Raw genomic sequence first — 20,438 nt, forward strand, 5'->3', positions numbered from 1 at the left:
AAGCCCTGCTTCAGTCCACTAGCAAAGAGACAGGCGACTCTGCAAAAAACAGTCCTTACTTTTTCTGCTCCTCTGGCATCATTTTCCCTGTTGGATGCTCTAAACAATATACATATTGAATTGATAAGAGTTTGTCTGCATGTGTGTGTGTGTGTGTGTGTGTGTGTGTGTTGCACATTATGCTAAAGTCATTAGTGAGGCAATGCTGTCTGCTTCTTAATGGTATTTTTATGAGTTTTTTTTGTTGTTAAAACGGCACAAAAAAACTGTGCTGGAGTGGAACTGGTGAAGTGGCTGCTGCAGCGCGTTTGTGTGTGTGTGTGTGCGGTTGTGACAGTTTGAGCAGAGCTTGTAGCACCTACATGAAGTGAGAAATCTGGATGAAGGTGAGACCACTGACAAGTGTGTGTGTGTGTGTGTGTGTGTGTGTGTGTGTGAGATGGAGGTATCACCCTCCCTCCTCTCTTTCTCTCTCTCTCTCTCTCTCGCTCTCTCTCTCTCGGTTTGGCCCCTTGTCTCCAGGTGCTTCCTCCAAGGAGCTGTAACAGCTTCAGCAGGACATACTTTGTGTATGTTTCTGCTTTAAATGAATGTTCACTGGAGTATTTATGCATTGATACTCACATTCACATACACTGTGTGTTTGCATGTGTGTGTATGTGTCTGTGTTAGTGTGTGTGTGTGTGTGTGTGTGTGTGTGTGTGTGTGTGTGTGTGTGTGTGTGTGTGTGTGTGTGTGTGCACAGCTCATGGCAATCCCATCCATCACTTGTGGTCACATGATTATATTTTATGTGACATAGAATAAAAACTGTCCTGTTATCTGGGCATGTATCAACAGTGCCTCTCATCTGCCTCTGCTAAATCAGTTCAGCTCACCTCTCCGTAATGTTCCTCCCTCACTGGTGTTGATGCTGATTTGCGAGTCTCCCCATTTGTTTCCTGTGTTTTCTTCTCATATGAATCAACAGCGATGACTCTCCCAACGGAAACTGTCCATCAGCCACACAGAGATTGTGAATGAAGCCTAAAGGGGCCCATTCATTCGAGTCAGAGTGAGGTCAGCTGATGATGCTTTATGAGAGTCTGTATGACGCAGTAACAGTCAGCTCGGACTGAGATTTCAGGCTCATGACTTGTAGCTTAGCTGACCCTCAGACCTTTCAATGAATTCAGTAAAAAGATGCCAGTCATCTTAAATCTGTGCTGCAAGTTTTCTGTTTAATTTGTAAAATGTGCTTTTACCACTAGGTGGAGCTGCTGAGTTGAGTAATCCAAAATACTCCTTTTATGCCAGCCTCCCTCAGTTGTGAACTCTCACACAAGGCAACAAGTGTTGTTTTTGGTTGTATTCTTCATCACAGCTGACTTGTTTTCAGTATGAGTCTCTATAGGTTTAAGGAGAGTTTTTATTGAAGGAAACTGCGAACCATGCTGCTTCCTGGTGAGACACGGTTGGTGTTGTTGGGTGGGTTGCCGTGGCAACGTGCTGAGCAGAACAATGTGTGAATGCGGCGAGAGCAGCGAGGATGGCGATCACAATGCTGGCTTGTTGACGTACTAAACAGTGTTATTACCCGGTGGAGCGATGGAGCCGAGGGCGGAGGTGGGAGAAAGACAGAGAGAGAGAGAGAGAGAGAGAGAGAGAGAGAGGCCTACTGAGAGTCATCTATGATGGAGGACAGCTGCTCTCTCTATTTACCAAGCCATTCCATCCCATGCGTGAGAGAACACACACACATGCAGGCAGCAGCATGTGTGCGGACTGTCGATACACACACGCACGCGCGCACGCACACACACAGGGACCTCTCACTGCAAAGAAAACCAATGAGTGAAAGCAGTTGAGGGGGTATGCCAGTGTGTGTGTGTGTGTGTACGTGCAGTCCAGTCGAGCCATGTTTCCAACAGGTGCTGTATTTGATTAAAGTTAGCAGAGCCTGGCTGGGTGCTGCTGTTTAACATTTGGTTAAGGGCAGCTGCTGTCACTACAGCTGTGCATATGCTTTAGACGAAGCTACTTCACCATGTGGGCTCTGGGGCCACATGAGGGGTTTTCATATGTGTGTGTGAGTGTGTGTGGGTAATATTATGAAACTGCCTGGCCCCCTTTAATGCAGACCCCTCTTGCAGTGTTCTGTTTTCTTTTGTTTGCGAACATTTTTTAACATTTCTGGTTATGTTTACACTACCTGCGGTGCTGATTCCATTAGTCATGCTAAAACTGCTCTCTTTCTGTGTTTCAGTCTAACTTCCTCCACACACAGCAGGGACAAATGCTCCTACTTCCTAGTTTCCATTAAAACCATGGGGGGGCTCAGTGTCACTTCACATCTCTCTATCTATCTTTCTTTCTCTGGCTCACCTTTCCCCACCTCTCACCCCTTCTCATGTCCTGTTCCTGTATCTCTCCCGTCTGAAGTCCAGAGCCAGGTAAAGCTGCCTATTATGGGGGTTGCCATGTAAACAGAGCTGAGGTAGCCAGCTAGTCACATCAGTCCACTTGCCAACACACAGCACGCACAGATTTTACCTCTTCCAGATGGCTTATTTGATATAGCCTGACTCATGGGTGAGTCGTCTGTATCGAGCCCCACAAAGCTTTTGTTGTTTTAGGATGGACTCAGCAGGAAGCTGGGGTTTCCTCTGTTGCTGATACTGGGAACATTTGAAATAACAATGACTGTCTAAACCTGACATGACCTGATCAAACACTGCTCATTATTCACAATATAAAACAGCCACATGATGGTCACACGTAACCTCCTGAAAACCTAATTTTATAAACTTGTCATTTATATAAATCCTTTAATTTCTTCCATTTTCCCATATTCCATCTGCCACTGAAGTGGTGGTGAAAAATGATTCATTAAATCTGCAGAAAACCTTAATAGATAATTGTGATCAAAATCTGGTATTTCATATATTACAATGGTTTTCACCTGCATCTATGCAAATAAGGTTGTTGATAAGGTTGGTTACCACTGAGACATTTGTCAGCGTCCAGAGATTGCAGGATGTCTGTCCACTGGCACATGCCGGACCACAGTCGAGGGGGCAGACTGGCGCCGAGGCACGCGGGCCTGTTACTGCCTTTGTGTGCGCACGTTCATGTTCAGACCGACTGCTGACGTTCGCAACCTGCTGTAGCCCTGGCATCGCCCTAGCAACTGCCACGCCGGCCTGGCATCCATTTATAGAAGTTATCCTATTCTCCTCCCACTCTGCTCCTCTCATTTTTCAGCTCTCAAGAGGGCAGGACCCACTTTAGAGTCGTGGTGGTCTGGGTTTCTTTAAGCAGTAGGCGGCTGTTTCTGTCTCTCTTCATCCCTGGGCTGCAGTGCAATACAACACCAGCAGCTGTGCATTCAAATACACTACAGTAATGTACAGCAAGCCTGAGCCCCCAAGAGATTCATTATTTGGATTCAACAGCCGTCACTTATCATCACTTTCACTATCAGAACTAATTTTTGAATCACGATCAGACAGCGTCTCTATCTCCTCCCGATGACTTTGGATGTTTACTGCCTCATTAGTTCATTATCAGCGATGACAAGAAGGGATTTAGATTTTTAGAAGCAACCCCTCCTCCCTTTTGTTCGAAGGAAGATAACTATGACGCAGCAATAAAGTTTTCCAGAAAGAAGAGTCACCGTAGTGGAATTCGCACCATAATTAGCTAAAGATATCAGCACTGATATACGGCCTCAACATGACCTTGCATAACCTTTTACAGTCGTGCAAACATTTAGGCCATTAGATAGCGTATCCAAGGTTTGCTCTGCTGATGGCAGATTGAAACTGTCTTCATAGCAGTGCACAGCATTCTGCATCACTGTGACTGCTATGATATGAATTAAGTTCCTTACAGATCTGGGCAAAAAACATTAAAGTCCTCTCCCAGTGTGACAGTTGTTATAACAGATTGGATTAGCGCTCTCTGGGCTTGCTGGGGCTTGCAAGGCTATGCAGTACAAGGAAGTTTGCTTTTCTTTGTGTGTGTGTGTGTCTGTGTGTGTGTCTTTCAGTGAAAGGATTGGTTGCTGGGCTGAGTGCATGGTGTATGTGTGTGCATGTTGGTATTTGTGCATGCTGCCACGCACATATTTGTTGCCTGTGTGCATGCAGCTCGGTGTGTGTCTGAGCAGGAGTGTGTGCCAGGGAGTGGAGGAATCTAACACACATGTGCAGGAGAAAGTGTGTGGGTTGAAGGGTGTGTCCAGAGCAGGATTCTCTCCATGTCTCCATCTTTATCTGTTTCCAGATCACATTACTGTACGCTGGTGGCAGGGCTATCACTACCACTATTGCCCATAGTGACGTGTTTTATTTATAGGAGCAACGCTGACCCCTACTGGAGAAAGTGACACAAAGTCAGATATTGTGGGGTTCATACCTCAAGGAAACACACTTGAAGTATGAGCAATGCAGATGTGTGTACATTTGGGTGGGGCAAGTGGATGATTAGGAAGACTGCCCTAAGACTTCTGAGCAGCACATTAAACCCCTGCTGTCTTCATGGTCACTGTACTTTGCTCTGTCAAACAATCAAGCCTAAAGTTATGTGTCCTTACAGTCTGGCAATTTAAAAAGCTTTCACCTGTCCTGACTTAAAACTTACTGGCCCAGGTTCAGTTTTCATGTCAGCCAGAAATTCATTGACGATTAGAGAGTTTTCTCACGCATTTTGTGGGTTACATACTTTCAATGGCGGGGGAATGTGCTGTAAGATTAATCTGATTGCAGGTTTTAGTACAGTAAAGCCTCATATTTGTTTTTAAATCAGTCAGCGTGCGCTTGTGCACTTGCGCACATCTGTGTTTAGGATTGGTAAACATGCCTAAATCAACAGAAAATGCAAACTTGGATTCCAATGTAAGCAACAAATTGGCTGTAAACTTGCCAGACATGCAGGACTTCAGTCCCAAACATTTCATGATAAATCACACATGGGACAACAACTAGTGAGGGTTTCATTTTCCTGTCACTTTCCAGCCCGAATGATTTATTGCAGCTTAAATCCAAATTATTTTCCATATCTCTCTATTTTCTGTCATCTCTCCAAACGCCTTTTTGCCTCAGGTGTTGGTGTCTCTCAGGGCTGCCCTTATTTTGAAAGCAGTAAATCTTTACAGTTTGAAAAGAGAGTTGTGAGTTTTGTGAGAAGATGCACACACACACACACACACACACACACACACACACACACCACTACTGTTAGTACATACTGCCTGGTCAGTGTTGTAGTAATGTATTGTACTAATTTCCAGGTGCTTGAACTTTACATCTCAGAGTCAAATATTGGACTTTTTGCTTCACTACATTTATTCCATAACCTAATAAGCTACTTTGCAGAATCTGATTAATAATATGAAATATAGTCAACAAATAAATTGTGATTAAATATTTGATGAAATTCACAGCTACACAACAGTATATATAGTTAAATAGCTCCACCTTTACTAGCTGTTACATTAAACTAATGTATATATTAATACATCAGTAAAAGAATAATATATAGAATAATATGATATATAATAGGCCATTCTGCATAATAAGAACCTGTACTTTTTGTACTGTAAGTATATTTTGATGCTAATATTTTTGTAGTTTTGCTTCAGTAAAATTTTTAATGCTTTTGCTTGTAACATTGTGGTATTGCTACTTTTACCAAAGTGAAAGGTCTGGGTACCACTTCCTCCACTGCTAAATGGTTAATTTTCATGACGATTCCAGCAGCAGTGGTTCGTCGCTATTGGCCTGTGACCTGTGACCAACGCCCCTGTCCACCCTTCCCCCTCCGCCCCCACACACAGAGGCTCATTCACATGGTCATTAAGTCATTAGGCTACTTATTTATTGATGTCTGCCTCCAGACCGACTGAGCATGTCAGACGATCTGCTAACCGCCTGCGTGAGCCTGTCCTGACCATATTAGTCAACAGTATCATTCTGTGTCCACTCTGCGTTTATTTCTATATCTACTGCAACTTTTCACTCCATCCACTGTAAGATGTGTTTAAATGGAGACCTGTCTTTTTCCAATGCTTTTTTAACTGAGTGCCTTGATTTGTGTGCTCATACGATGCTGATGTTGGCATATTTAAGAGAGTAAGGCTTCAAAAAACCTCAGTGCGTTTCATCAGCTGCCCAGAGTGTGTTAGTCATGTGATCGGGCCAACAGGAAGTGTGTCTGAATGTAGCCTGCGTATAATTTGACCAGCCCAGTCAAAAATGAGAGCTTTCAAAGAAAGGAAGCAGTCTGAGAGGACGGCTGCAGAAGGGGAGGGAGGAATGGAGGGAAGGAGAAATGGGGGGGAGGGAAGACAGTTAGCTAGAGAGAGAGAGAGAGAGAGAGGGAGAGAGAGGAGAGGGAGGGTGGGGGTTTGTCATTGCTCTTCATTCCAAGCTCTGGAAGTTGAGAAGGAGGAGAAGAGAAAAAGAAGTTGCTGCTGTGAGTGAGAGAGGAGAGATAGAGAGGGGCTTTGGATCAGTGAGCTGCTCAACTCTTGTGGGGTTTTTTTCCTCTCCCCTCCTCTCTCTTGCACAGGCTCCTAATTTGGGATTTGTTTAAAAGCGGGACTGCGCCCCAGGAAGACTTTTCCTTGCTGGGGAAAGGGAACCCTGCTCCCTCTCTCTCGCATTATACACACCCGCACATACACACTTACTCCCCAAAATGTCTGATTCCACTGTCAACGCTCACTTGGAAGGGATCATATCAGACTTTGAAGGTTAGTTTTTTGACTTTTTCTCTCTTGAGCTCTGCTGCTCCACGGCTTTTCTTCTTCTTGTCACTCTGTGGAGCGAGGCGTTCTTTAACCTTGCCATGAGGACACTATAGATAGTTTCCACATGTTTGATCAGAAGGGAGCGGATCTGGACAAACGGAGAGTGCAAAGGGCTCGTTGACTTCTGCGGTGAGCTGTGGTGTTTTGAAAGGGAAATCGTGCCAAAAGTTGTTGCTTTTTACCGCCCTTTGACTCTGGTTGAGATGCTCGAGCGTGTTTGTTATGGCTGTCATGTATGTAACCGAGTGTGAGAGGGGTGAGAAGAAAGTGTGCAACTGATTTAGCCTTTAACCTTCATGATAGAGAGGCCATATGAGTGTGTGTGTGTGTGTGTGTATACTGTACGCTGAGCACTCAGGAGACAGCAACTGACCATACGGCTGGGAGGGGAACACCTGGAACACCTCCCCCCTCTGCTCCCTCTGCTCCTCTTCTTTTTCATGACTGTGGCCCACAGATTCCCCCTGTCATCCCTCTCCTCCCTCCTCATCCTACAGCTTCCCCTCTTCCTCTCTCAGCAGCTCGTCCATCCTCGGCCCCTCTCCCCTTGGCCTGCTGGTGGATGCGAGGAGGGTGGGCGGGGGTTGACGGGCCGACACCTCTCCCCCAACCTGTCTGTCGGACTATCTGTCTCCTGTCTCTCAAAAACACATAGCCATTAGGAACGCATCCGCACTTGTCCGGAGCTGCTCCTCTGTCAACACCAGTTTGCTTGTGGTATGTATGGTGAATCTCTCGGCCTCCCTCTCCCTCGCCCCCTGTCTTTAAACCTCTGGCTTACACAGTGCAGCAGAGCAGAAAGATAAGTGGTGTCCAGAAAAGAGAGGCATCGGGGTGAAGAAGTGTGCTTTAACCACGTGGTTCAGTCATGCTCTCAGACGTCCCCCACATAATGGTTTACTGTTGTGATTGTCAATGGTCTGTGTTGACCCTGCTTGGGCTGAGTGTGTGGTAATACCTTGGTGTCACCACCACGCACCATGATGTATGGCCCTGTGTGGCTCAGATGCAGCAAACATGTCGATAAGAATCAGGTTTGGAAAGTAAATCATTCTAGGTTCTTGTCTTACAGCGGCGGAGTAGCTTTCTCGCTTGCTTTTTAAAAAACAAAAAAACAGAACTCATTCTGAAATCTAAAAATTCCACTTTCACGAGATTGGACGGTACAAAATATTAAAGTGTGTTTGAAAAGGCAATAATAACAGAGTATTCTACGGTCAAGAGGTTGTTCCATTCAGCTCTTTTCTCTGTAAAAATATGTTATAAAGAAAAGTTGGACACTACTTTCAGTCATGTTAAAATGGTTATTATCATGATGCCACATGGCCTTTTCACTGTGTCCATATCATCATCAAGTAAATGTCACAGAGAGACATCCTCAAAAAGATGTTTGCACTTTTATTTTGCTTTTTAATTCACCATATTACACGACAGCTCATCTTAAAGTGATACTATGTAATGTTTGAAAGAAAAAAACAGCACAATATTCCTTTTACGAGTAAAAAGCTGAATATAGAGGCAGTAAAACACACCTTTTCTTCATGCCCTACACTCAGGGGTTTTTGCTGCTACAGCCTTACTTGGTCTGGTATGACTAGTAGCTCATGGTGTTAGCAAACCTTTGATTGAGCCATTTCACTGACAGAGGAAGATCAGATAAAAAAGGCCATGCCTACAAAGTGCAGTACAGACTACGATTTATTTTCTATGGCTGCATTTTTGCTGCTCTCATGATTTAATATAGAAGTGCATGGTACATTATGAATATTTGCCCCGGACTCTTTCAGACAATGGAGTATCAGTATGCTGACAAACCACAGTGCTCACAGATACGTCAGATACTATCATTAGATCACAATTCGATGATAATGCAGTGGTTGTGAAAGGTGTGCGTACAAATATATTCACATCATATGCTTGTTAAATGATTAGAGCTCTGAAACAGCACTGCAGAAAAACATGGATCATTATCATTTGTGCAAGCCACTGCCACTGTAACACAGCATGTATACACTACAGTAAATTTGTGAATAGGAGTAGGAAGAGTAAGTTTTTTTTTCATCAGTGTGTGTTTTTGCCATGTCACTAAAACTGGCCCTTAGCCGATGATACCAGTGAGCTGAGAGAGACAGAAAACAGGGTTTTTCTTGTCCATGAGGTTGATGACCTCAGCTGTGACTTCACCCTCGCAAACCGACACAGATCATTGACCAGAGCCTTCCACTCAGCAGAATGAACACACACGCACACACACACATTCATACAGTGTCATTTTGTTACAGCTCCTTGCAAGAGGTCTCTTGTCTTGGAAAAGCCCCTTGTGTTCCCTTCTCAAATTATAATACCTATATTCGTGAGACGTTAAGTAGTTTAATATCCCATGAAGCAGATGTGTGCAAGATAGCTGGCTTAAGTTGACTCTATTTCAAGCAATGGTACCACGAAGCTGCCACTGCTACTAGTCTCGTTCCCTCTCTTACTCTCTGTATGTCTGCATGTTAAGGTCATTCACTGATCCAGTGAGAGGAAATTCCACAGGAGTAGATTTCTGTGGTGGGTGAAAATGTCGGGGCAGGCAGCGGAGGAGCGGATCTCAGCACAGCCGGGCCTTTCTTTACACATCCATCCATCTTTACAGATCCGAACCATCACAATAACGCAAGTTTTGACAGCCGCTGATGAAATGGCGTTAAAGTTTTAATCAACGTGTCAGGACATGAGGTGTTGCAGTATTGAAGATTATTGATAGAACACCTTCATGATGTTTAACGTTGGTGCTTTTTGCCTCTATTAGATGGTGACAGGTTGAGGCACACAGGAAGATGGGGAGAGACAGTGGTACGAAACGCAGCGGAGGTCGCCAGCTGGAAATAAAATGGCGACAGACATGCGGCCATGTGGCATGCGCTGTAACCATTCGGCTACGAAGGCGCTCCACAGCAAGATTTTAACAATCTCTTCTACATTAGGGGACCCACCTTGTTTTGTAGGGCAGAAGTGTTTCATGGTGATGGTGAGAAATTTGACGAGGGATCGCCTTTCAAACGCCTTTCATAATGAAAACTGTCATTATAAGGCAACTGCCACTTAGCTGTGGTCTTGGATTTTTTTCAGGAACTGAACTTGCTGTGTAACCCATAATGCACCCAAACTGTGCTATTAACGCTAGAGTTGGTAGCGTACTTTAGAAGCATGTTTTCTTCTACTTGTTGAAATTCTCTTTACATCCTGACAGCAATCAATAAATCAATTGATCTGACCAAAAAATAAAATAAAATATGAGGCTGTTGCAGGCCTGTGATAAGTCTATTCAATCATCTCATGGCCTGTCTGGTTTTCTACCTGTGAGCACTCACACATGATCCGAGTCTTCCTCAAGGCGAGGCAGATTTATTGCTAAAGCTGTGGTGATTGCACAAGAATAGAAGAGAAACTATTCTAAATATACTAACATGTTGGCTTGACAGCTGTGGATACTAACAATAGCCATGTTTGTTGTTTACATTCATTATGATGATATGAGGTGTGTTTTTCCATGTGAGTGAGACGTGAGGTAGTTGGACACAGTTAATGAAGACAACGATGCGCTGTGCTCCAGTGTACACCCCCTTAGCTGACAGACGCTGGTTCAGCAGCTAAGAACAGGAGCATGGGGTTAACAAAACCCCATGAGGAGGATCATTGATAAAGCTTGTGTGTTAGAGGAGGAAGTGTCTTCTGGCGGAGGCTGATGATAGCCGTCCCCAGGAGTCTCCATCCTTATCAGCATTATCAGGGCGCTCTATACTCACCAGCTAGGACAGGTTTCCTGCTAGTGACGCCAACAGCATTGGAGCTGCTAGGAAGGACTGAGGGTCACTCTGAGGTAGAGCGAACACAGCAGGTCTTTGTCAGGCTTTAAAGCTTCTGCTGTTTTTCCTCCCTGCTGGACACGTGGGGTGAAACCTGCACCGAAGCCAGCCACAGGCGAGCTATTAGCGGGCTCCATAATATGGCTGAAAACAAGTAGCCTGTGATTAACGATTTCGTCCTGTTTATTGAGATGGAAGTTTTTTTTCTGCAGGGAATGGAAAGAGTGTTCGACAACTGTAATACACACCTCCAGAAAACAGAGCTGGGCTATAAGACTATAATTTAAGGGCCGACTTTTTTTTTTCAGTGGTCCAAAGGACATTTTGACATGCAGAGCCTTTTTAGTCTACTGTGGTAATCTGCAGAACTGTTTTTAGAGAGTGCACAAGCATGAGTGACTTCAGTTGTGAGTGTTCAACATTTCAAACTGGATTTATTGTAAAGTTTTGACATGTTAATTCAGCAGTTTAATGCTGCAGCAAACACTCAATTAACAGCTACTTTAACAGTAGTGCAACGTTTACAGCGCAGCCAAACAAACTTATTGATTACTCTTATAAGGAGTTGGAGGTCTGCAACCTGTCACTGCAGCTCCTCATATCACCTTATCCCTCATCTGTGGCTCCTTCTGATTTCATCACTTGCAAAAAAAATCCACTGAAAGAAAATGCTGAAAAAGGCTGTTCGTTTCGGAAACAATCATGATTGGTGCTAACCTCTGTGACAAATTCATTGCATTTCCTGTGACAGCTTCACAATAAAAGCCATCCCGTGTTTCAGCAGTCGACAGTTCCAGTGTGAAGCAGGAGCAGCAAAGGGTAAACATATTGTGTTTGCATTAGCGGGAACTTAACAGAGCTCTGATAAGGTTGTGGGAGAGTGAACAGTAAACAGTGAGGCTGACTTTGATGAAATGAGAGTTACAAGCAGTAACACTGTTTAACATGCATGCCTCGTTTCCCAGGAACCCCCAATGCGTGCAAAGTCAATTTGAGCCATCAGAACGGTGGACATTTACAATTAAAACTACACTATAGAGAAATAACCACAAAATTAAAATATATTTAATGGCTATTGCTACCACATGCCAATCATGAATAGTATCGAAAACAGGGCTGTTTTTATGAAAAAGCGCAATATACCACAATATAGATTAGAGCTAATACTTATGGCTGATTGTGACAGTACTCACAGTTTGGAGATTGTACTCTGTAGTTTAATTAGCAGTTTTATCCCTGCTTATGCTGTAGTGATTCTCACTTTTCCTCAACACTTGAAGACAAAAGGCAGCACTAAATCTTGTTGGCCAGCCCAAGTCATCTATTGTCATGCTCAGAGGGGCATAGAGAATGTCCATGTGGTGCTCATCCAATAATGTAACATGCTACGCTGGAGAACAGGAGTGTCATCATCATATGATTTTCTGGCAGTTTAACCATGTTTCAGGGTGTCTTAGCTGAAAAACATCATGCTTGGCTGCAAGTCCTTCCTTATTTGGCAGTTCAGTCTGCAAGCAAGTTTACAGTATATCGAATGGTGTCCAAAATTAAGGGGGTTTGAAAATCTTCAAAGCAGATTTTGTTTCGATTCCAGGTTAAATGAGAGGTAAAGAGAGCTTATGTAGAGGAGTAGGAGGGAGAGAGAGGACTGAGGCTGACATTTGGTTTATACTGGTGCTCATTGGTATTAGCTTGGCTGAAAGGGCTGTGATCACGCTATCAGTCTCAGAGCAGCATACAGCAGCTTAAAGACATCAAATAGTTTTGTTCTTGATATCACACGCACGCACGCATGCACGCACGCACACACAGCTATAAAATTAAAAAAAAATCCAAACCTGCACACACGTATTTCCATTCAGACACAAACACACGTAGTCATACATAAACATGCAGGCACATTAATAGTGACTGAGATATTAAAGAGGCAAAGTAACAGTGCCATCTTCTTTGCATAAATACACAAAGAGAGAGATATTAATGTGTGACCTCCCCATCTACCTTCACACACACACACATGCACATATCCCAGGGTGCAGTGTGGTATGACGTTAACAGAGGCAGAGAAGTTGGCTCCCACTAAGGCAGGCCACGCTGTGTTTGCTTTACTCTACAGCTGTGTTTAAACACACACACGTACAGAGAGATAGAAACATAACTGACAGGGCCTCTGTCTCCACTGTGTCTATGAGGACCTCACTGTGTTGGGCTCCTCTATCACCACGAGCAGGCACACACACCATGCAGTTCGCACAATTCTAGGCAAACAGGTCATTATATCAAAATCACAGTCAAACACAGTTTCAAGTGGTCTGTGGCACACTTGAATACTTCCACAGCTCAAGCGCTTGCCCTTAAAAGCTGAGCATCACATGGATAGCTACTGTAAACTGCTCCATAAGAGGCTCATTTCCTGTCCTTGTTGACAAGAAATTCTCCACCTTAACTTCAAATATTTCAGGCCTTCGCCACTGCATCCAATGAATTTTACATGTAATTTCATTGTGACTGGTTTGTCGTTCCAGTGCTTAGTTCTCATACCTAAAGAAGCACAGAGCACACTGACGAGCCTTTCTTACAGGAAAATTTCAAGGCCAGTTTTCTCAAATAGAATTATGTTATTCCACGTGAGCAACATAAAGAGCTTTCTGTCAGAGAGGGAACCATCTGTGATGCATTCTACATGCATATACCACTAGAGTTTGAGTCTAAGTCACAATGTTTTTGTCATTGTCTCTCATTTTTCCTGTCAGCGGTCTATGGCGTAGTGGACAAGTACCAAAATTGTCACATACAGTTATCGTGCAGGATTTTATGTTTATGGTTTCCTGTATTCTGGAGGATTTACTGAGAACATGGCAAACCATCCCACAAACATTTGAGGACACATGACACCAGGGCCTAACATACAAAGGAAGTGTGAAGTGTGAATGTCACAAGGTGAGACATATTGATAATACATTACATAATATGTTTATAAAGGAAAATAGGGTTAAGGTTAATGTTACTGATTAAGACACCCAGTGAAACCACTATTTCAGCATACATTGGATCTTGCCTGTCTGATATCAGACACAAAAACCTGTTAAAACAAATTAAGGATGTGAAAACAGTGAGTTCCCGGAAGAGGGTCTTCTACCATGCTGGTGCTTGGCTCGTCAGTAGTCGAGCAGGCCAGAGGCTGGTGCAGGCTCGGGTGTTTATCTGGGACAGAGACCGCGTTGCTCCAGGGTTTGTAGCTGATCCAGTTTCTGGGCTGAGCTGAGGTGAGATGTGAGGTGAAATCTACCAGGCAACAACAACTAAACCAAAAGACTGGTGGCGTAATATTGGTGCATTACATTTATATGTGAGGAGAGGGCTGGTTAGTTAAGTGACGTTAACGAATCTGCCCTTTCCTCGGGGCTGAGGAACCTCGCGATCAATTAGAGCGCTCGCGAGGCGTGGTCAGTCTGGCAGTCGTCATGTCAACAGGTGCGCGAGGTGTCCGGCTTGCTAGCGAGAGGAAGGAGAACATGTCCGTGTGAATTAACTAACTGTTTAGTCAGAGGATTAAATACTGCCCTTTTTTCGTTCACCGGCAAAGTTGTGTTTGTGCGTGTATTATTAAAGCACAATCGGTGAGAATAAAGAAATATTTTCATCGAGTGCATTAAATTACAAACACCATGCTATCGAGCTACGTGAAGCGTGTCAAATCCGGTAAGATTAGCATGTTCATCGTAGTTTGTTTTGAACAATATGTAAAATGAGGTTAACTGTATTTTTCACTGACTTGCGAAGCGTGCTTGTGAAATTTGTTTGTATGCAGGTGTTTTGGGCCTGTCCTGTCTGTCAGGCTGAACGGAGTCACATTATTTATACATTATTATTTGCTTCTCATCTCTAGTTGCGTTATACGTTTGCTCAAACACAACAAAGAATTAGTCAAGAAATTATTCTCGTACTTGGTTAAATTGGGCATTTTCCCTGTCCTATAAAGATACTGCTGCTGATTTGAGTTGCTGCCCCAGAGTTTTTATAGAGTATCAATGACTTTCTCTGAGCCAAAACAAACTCTGTACAGTGCCAACACTGAATGTGGCTGCTTTGTTTCACCAGACTAAAAGTCATGAGAATAATTACTGCTTCAGGTCCTGGTGTTATCTGAATGTGATCAAGTTTTTTCTACATAATAATCTTGAGATGCTTTAACAATGGATGAATTGCAACTCGAGCTGGTGTAGCATCTGTATGGGTTATTTGTCTGACCACAAATGTTTTGTGTTTTCTCAGCGCTGAAACGGTCATTTGAGGTGGAGGAGACGGATTCATCCACACACCCTTCACCCCTGTCTCGTCGGACCACCAACCCCCTCCGCTCATCCACCTCCTCCACATCCAGCCAGCGGAGCTACGACCTGAGCTCCCGCAACTCTGACTATAGGCCTTCCCCCTCTGAGTCCTCCAATCCACGTTCCCCAAAGACCGGCATGAGGCGCATTGAGTTAGCAGCGGGTCGCAACTCTGACACAGCCTCCTCCCGCCGCACAGAAATCTCCATTGAGGTTTCCTCGAAGCAGATTGACAACTCACCCAGTGCTGGCATCGCCCGCTTTGGCCTCAAACGGCCCGAGGTCAGCCTTAGCAGTCGGAGTAGCTCCCTGGACAGCTCCTCCAACTCCATCTCCAGCTCCACAAACAGGCGGGCAGAGCTCAGCATGACACGATCCACTGAGCCCCCCGCCCCTCCCAGGAGAATGGATGCACAGCTTTCCTCAGCCCCAGTCTCAAGGATCCCTGAGCCCCCTCAGAGAAGAGCGGAGCCCCCGTCCCCAATCCTCAGCCAAGTTGAGGGGACTTCCAGGAGGCCAGAGATGCCTGTCTTCAGACAGCCAGACGGTCTGGTCCCAGGCACTGCAGTGGAGAACAACAACCATCCACCCCCTGCACCAAGTGCTCCCCTGCCTTCCCTGGCAGAGCCCAGGGTGGAGAGGGTGCAGTCACCTGTCACGGAGCTGCCCACTGCCAGACCAACAGACAGTAAGTACCTTCAGTATGTTTTCTAAACTAGCTTTTGTCCAGGGCAAACTATGTCGAAGTGAACTGCTCAAGCAGGCATTTTAGCGTATTTACACATACAGTCTGTTTGTGTTCTTGATTTAAGTGCAGCTTGACTGTCCTCATTTCTGTTGTATCCAGTTTCAAAATGGCCTGTCTTTCTAAATTCAATGACTTTCAACAGTTTGGCAGCAATTACACTGTGATGAAATCATCTGATCATTGCTTTCCCGTGTTGCTGCTAAGTTTCTCTTTTCTGATAATGACTGTTTCATTTTAACTTAATCTTGCAAAAAACTCAACAGTCATGTTATATAAATCACTTTTAAATATATTTCTACTTTGATTCATATACATTATATTTATCTTTTTTCTAAAACTAAGTCTAGTCACACCACACACTGAACACTTGAAACTTATGAAACAGAGCTCTGTAATTCAGTGTGACACGAATTTAAATCTTTACTGACTTAATTTTGTGTTTATTCTGGATTTCTCCTCTTTCCATTACACCTATGAGGCAGCTGTGAAGTAACAATACCAACCATAAAGAGCACAAGCATAAGTCCTTGTGAGCTTGTCAGTCTAGACTAACTGTGAATGTAGGTCAGGGAGGGTGATGATGAGAATCACAGGGCTGCTCCCACGACAGCAGTTAAAAAAGAACGCATACAGGCAAGCAACTGTTCACTTGAACTTGAATCAGTCATTGGTTAAAATCACTGTTAATATTGTGTTCATATGTGTTAAATATGCAGTATGTGCTTTTACTCATTTCTAAAAGGGAGGTTTAATTTTGTTGATGTAATTTAATCAGTTATTATCAAGATGCTAGTGATACTGGACGTTTGGTAGCTACTGGAGTATTAGTCTTTTGTGTGTCTGTTCCTTGTTTGCAGGACTTTTGTAGTGTAAAAAGTTATACTTCACCACTATATTTATTGTTTTAATGCTATTATTTAAATGAATGCAAAGTCTATCTTTGTCAAGACAAAGCAACTACTGCTGATTAACCTTCCAAACATGTGGTAGGGAGATGATGCCAAGCTCAAACTGAGTATCAGATGTTTTTGTAGTAATTGAAATTTTGCCATTTCAAAGAAAGTGATCCAAAAACATTGTTAAAACATCACTATCTGGACAATCTTAGCTTGTGTGTACAGTAACACTGCAGTGCACAACAAGGTATCTCAAAAATTATTTGCTCGATTTCCATGAAACATGCTCTGGACATTCCTTCTCTTTAGTGGTTGAAATTATTAAGGTTACCCCATGACCTTTCTTTTAGCACCACCCTCAGGACAAACTCCGTACCTTTAGCTGAATTACTGGTGAAGTGTTTGTACTGTTTTCTTCCCTTAGAGCATTAGAGCAACTCATCTTTACCCTGGCGTGTGCGTGCATGTGCATGTGTGTGCGTGTGTGTGTGTGCGTGCGTTTGTGTGTGTGTAACACTGTTATCTGGAGACAGCTGTGCTCATTGGTTCCTCTCACTGGCTGAGTAGTATCCAGGCGTAGGCGGCTGGGAGGTGATACATTCCAAATCTGGAGGTCGTAAAACATAAAAATAGAAAGCCTCCAATTTCCACTTTTTATGCTGTGTGTTGCCTCTCTGTGTCTCTGTCTATTCACCGCACTTCCTTTGCACAGAGCTAGGGATTTAATTTTATATCTGCCCCGTTGCTGAGGATATTTCTATACTAAAGATTCCTAAGTACCACAGTGTTGGTGAATTAGTCAACAAATATACATGCTGAAATCTGAAATGTGGCCTTGTGTCAGTAGAAGGGAAACAAGGGAAAGGAGGGAAAGTGAAAAATGAGCGGATTAAGTCTCAACTTCTGCCACGTTTGGCTCAGATTACCACCTTCCTGCTCAGTCGTGCATGCAGAGGGAAGGAGGCCCTGCTAGAAAGAAGCTTGGGAAGAAATGAGGAGCAGATAGAAGGTGGAGAGAAAGAGAGGAAGGTCAGTAGGCAGGAGGGAAGAGGGAGAAAAACAGAGAGAGGCATAAAGCATGCAAGAAAGAGAGTGCGACTTATTGTAAAGTCTGTCTGCAGGGAGAAAACAAAATGAGAAAAGCCCACTTAAACCTCCAGCCATGTGGGAGTAAAACTAAACCGACAGACCACACTGCTTTGACGACATGCCTAAAACTACAATTTACTTTCCATTTCCTCAATAAGTACACACAGCACGGACAAATTCAGACAAATTCTTTTTTTAAGTAGTTATATTTCTGTAAATATTTTGTAGTTTTTAGAAGGAAAAACTGAATGTTTTCAGTTTACTGTGTATCTTGTTGTTTACTTTTGCTGTAGCTTGTTCAGCGCTGTATCCAGTGGACGCTGGTGAAGAGTTTTTGTGTGGCCCATTAGATCATTGCTTGAGGGCTCATGTGATATTTCACTTGGATCTACCTGCCTCTGGGCTCTTTGTGCATTTGTGTCTCTGTGCACATGTGCATACACATGTTCAATGTATACATTCATCCTCACAGAGATGACGAGGTTAAGAATGTCTCGCCCAGGGGAGGGTGACTGATGAACATGCTGATAAACGATAAGCTGGTTGTTTTTGTGGCGGCTGTAAAGTACAAGGTGCTGTAATGACATGCTCCGTTTCGGTTGATTTGTTGGCTATAATGACGAGCAGCTGTATCCAGTCTTGTGGTGTTTCAACAGGATATGATCTCATGTTGTTTACAGACAGACACACATTCATTCATTCATTCTGTACACTGCTCATCTTAGTTTCCTGTCCCATGCCTTGACCTTGATTTATTTTGTCTTGGCCACTCTGATGCATATTACAGAGTCAATTTAACATCTGGGAAGAGGCACTTTATTTTGCAAGCATAAACTTGGCTAACATTTAATAAGGATGACTGACTTGTGGAGTATGGATCCCTGACGGACTGTGATCCAAACAGGTGAAAGTAAAAGAATATCTTAGATTTTTTTTTCCGAGAAGATGTTTTTGCAGGTATTTTCTGGTGGTGATATTGATGCATACACTTCATCTTAGGCAAGGCAAGTCCTGTGGTCAGAGGTCAGAGGTCAGCATGGTAAAACAATGCAGGGTGAGACACCTTTTACACAAAGGCACTTTGAAGTGCTTTACATAAGGTGAAGAAATTAAATGCAACAACTATATTAGGACAACAAATAGAACATTTAGTATGTATTCTGACAATCAAACTATGTTTATAAAAATGCAGGTTCATTTCAGTCAGACCACTGCATTGGCACAGCTGGGAGGACACAGGGATCTCTAGCAACAATTTGATCCTGGCTCAACTTTTGCTACAATTCTCCTGCTAGAATATTTTGTAGTGTGTATCTTGTAGCATTGTGCTAATTTTACTGTTTAAATAGCGAGCATCGAGACCCTGGAGCAAATTATTGCTGATATTTTAACTTTCCAGGTTTGTGCTGTGCCTTGGTGTCAGATAACCCTTAAAACTGAACTTCTTGTGTCATATTTCATCCTCTCACCACTACGTTAAGCCAACACAGCAGTACAGCCCTGTGTAGTGTTTTGCTTCAGGTCTATGTCCGTCTGAACGATAATAAACAGTAATAAATAAGGAGGCTCAAGTGACCAAAGCCACTGTATGTTAGCCACAACACACACAATGATCTCTTTATATCATGGAACATTTTATTTGCTGTACAAGGCCTGTGCTTAAACACACTAGAGCCAGTTTATATACTTGTACAGTTTTGCACAGTTTTTAGCTGTCAACATAAATGCCTGCACATCGTAATTTTCATTGTATATTTTGTTATTATCATCTTATCATTCTTTGTATGTAACATGTATTGTTTATTTTTATAAATAATTCACTTATTGTTCAGTTTTTACATTTTTTTGTATTTTTGTCCTTGTTGTGCTGTATATCCTCTTTCCTGTGCGAGTACAATGAGTGCTGTGTTTAAACCAGAGTCAAGTTCCTTGTATGTGTGCACATACTTCGCCACTAAAGCCAATTCTAATTCTGATTACACAAAATACTATATAAAATGGTCTGAACAGGGGTATTAATCATTGGAAGTGCATTTAAAAATGCTCTATAAAGTTGACTTCCCTTCACTTGTTTACTTAGCTGTTGGATAATTTGGACAATGGGTGGTCATTTCAGTACATTGATATCACCACTCACGGGTAATGAATTAATTAATATCATGTTTGTGCATGGACGTACACTGATATTGCAGTACCATACCAGTGAGTTTATACCCTCTTAAATCAACTAAAATACCCATTTATTCTCATGACTTGTCATTAATAATAAGGTGGCTGCACTGGAAAGCTGTTGATTACACCTGTGAAGACGAGGTGTGTGTGGATGTGTGTGTGGCAGTGAGCCCAAACGCAGCACTTGCAAGACCAGAATGTCAACATAATCCATTCCCATGCCACCCTGCCAAATGCTGTCATTAGTGACGCTGACCTCTTAGCAATTTAAGTTTCCTTTGGAGAGAGCGAGAGAGAGAGAAGAACTTATTTCATGTAGTCAAAATGTTAATCAGCAACAATTTTTATATAGATTGATTGTTGATTTTGCTTCAAAACACCAGTCAGATAGTCTCCAGTTGTTCAAATGTAAGAATTTGCTGATTAAACATCTTTAAGTTTTGGATTGTTGGTCAGACAAAAACTGTGAAACTGTGCCTACTATTTAGAATTTATTTTATTATTATTTATTCTGTTTTTTACATTTCTGCATGAAAAGTCACCATTGTGCACAGA

At 43.1% G+C, this 20,438-nt stretch overlaps 1 protein-coding gene across 3 annotated transcripts in view; it reads left to right on the forward strand.

Annotated features, from left to right (window-relative positions):
• Positions 1 to 20,438, forward strand: part of LOC121621514 (septin-9-like) — a 67,421-nt gene that overhangs the window by 14,620 nt on the left and 32,363 nt on the right. For 2 of the 3 annotated variants that reach the window (XM_041958025.1, XM_041958027.1), the window contains one exon: positions 14,920 to 15,666. In XM_041958025.1, the coding sequence (XP_041813959.1) occupies positions 14,920 to 15,666 (747 nt within the window). Of the gene's footprint in view, positions 1 to 6,483; positions 6,737 to 14,919; positions 15,667 to 20,438 lie in introns of those variants that run through there. The other variant, XM_041958026.1, reaches the window with a different exon arrangement.

Source organism: Chelmon rostratus, chromosome 17, assembly GCF_017976325.1.
Source record: "Chelmon rostratus isolate fCheRos1 chromosome 17, fCheRos1.pri, whole genome shotgun sequence".
Lineage (NCBI taxonomy): Eukaryota > Metazoa > Chordata > Actinopteri > Chaetodontiformes > Chaetodontidae > Chelmon > Chelmon rostratus.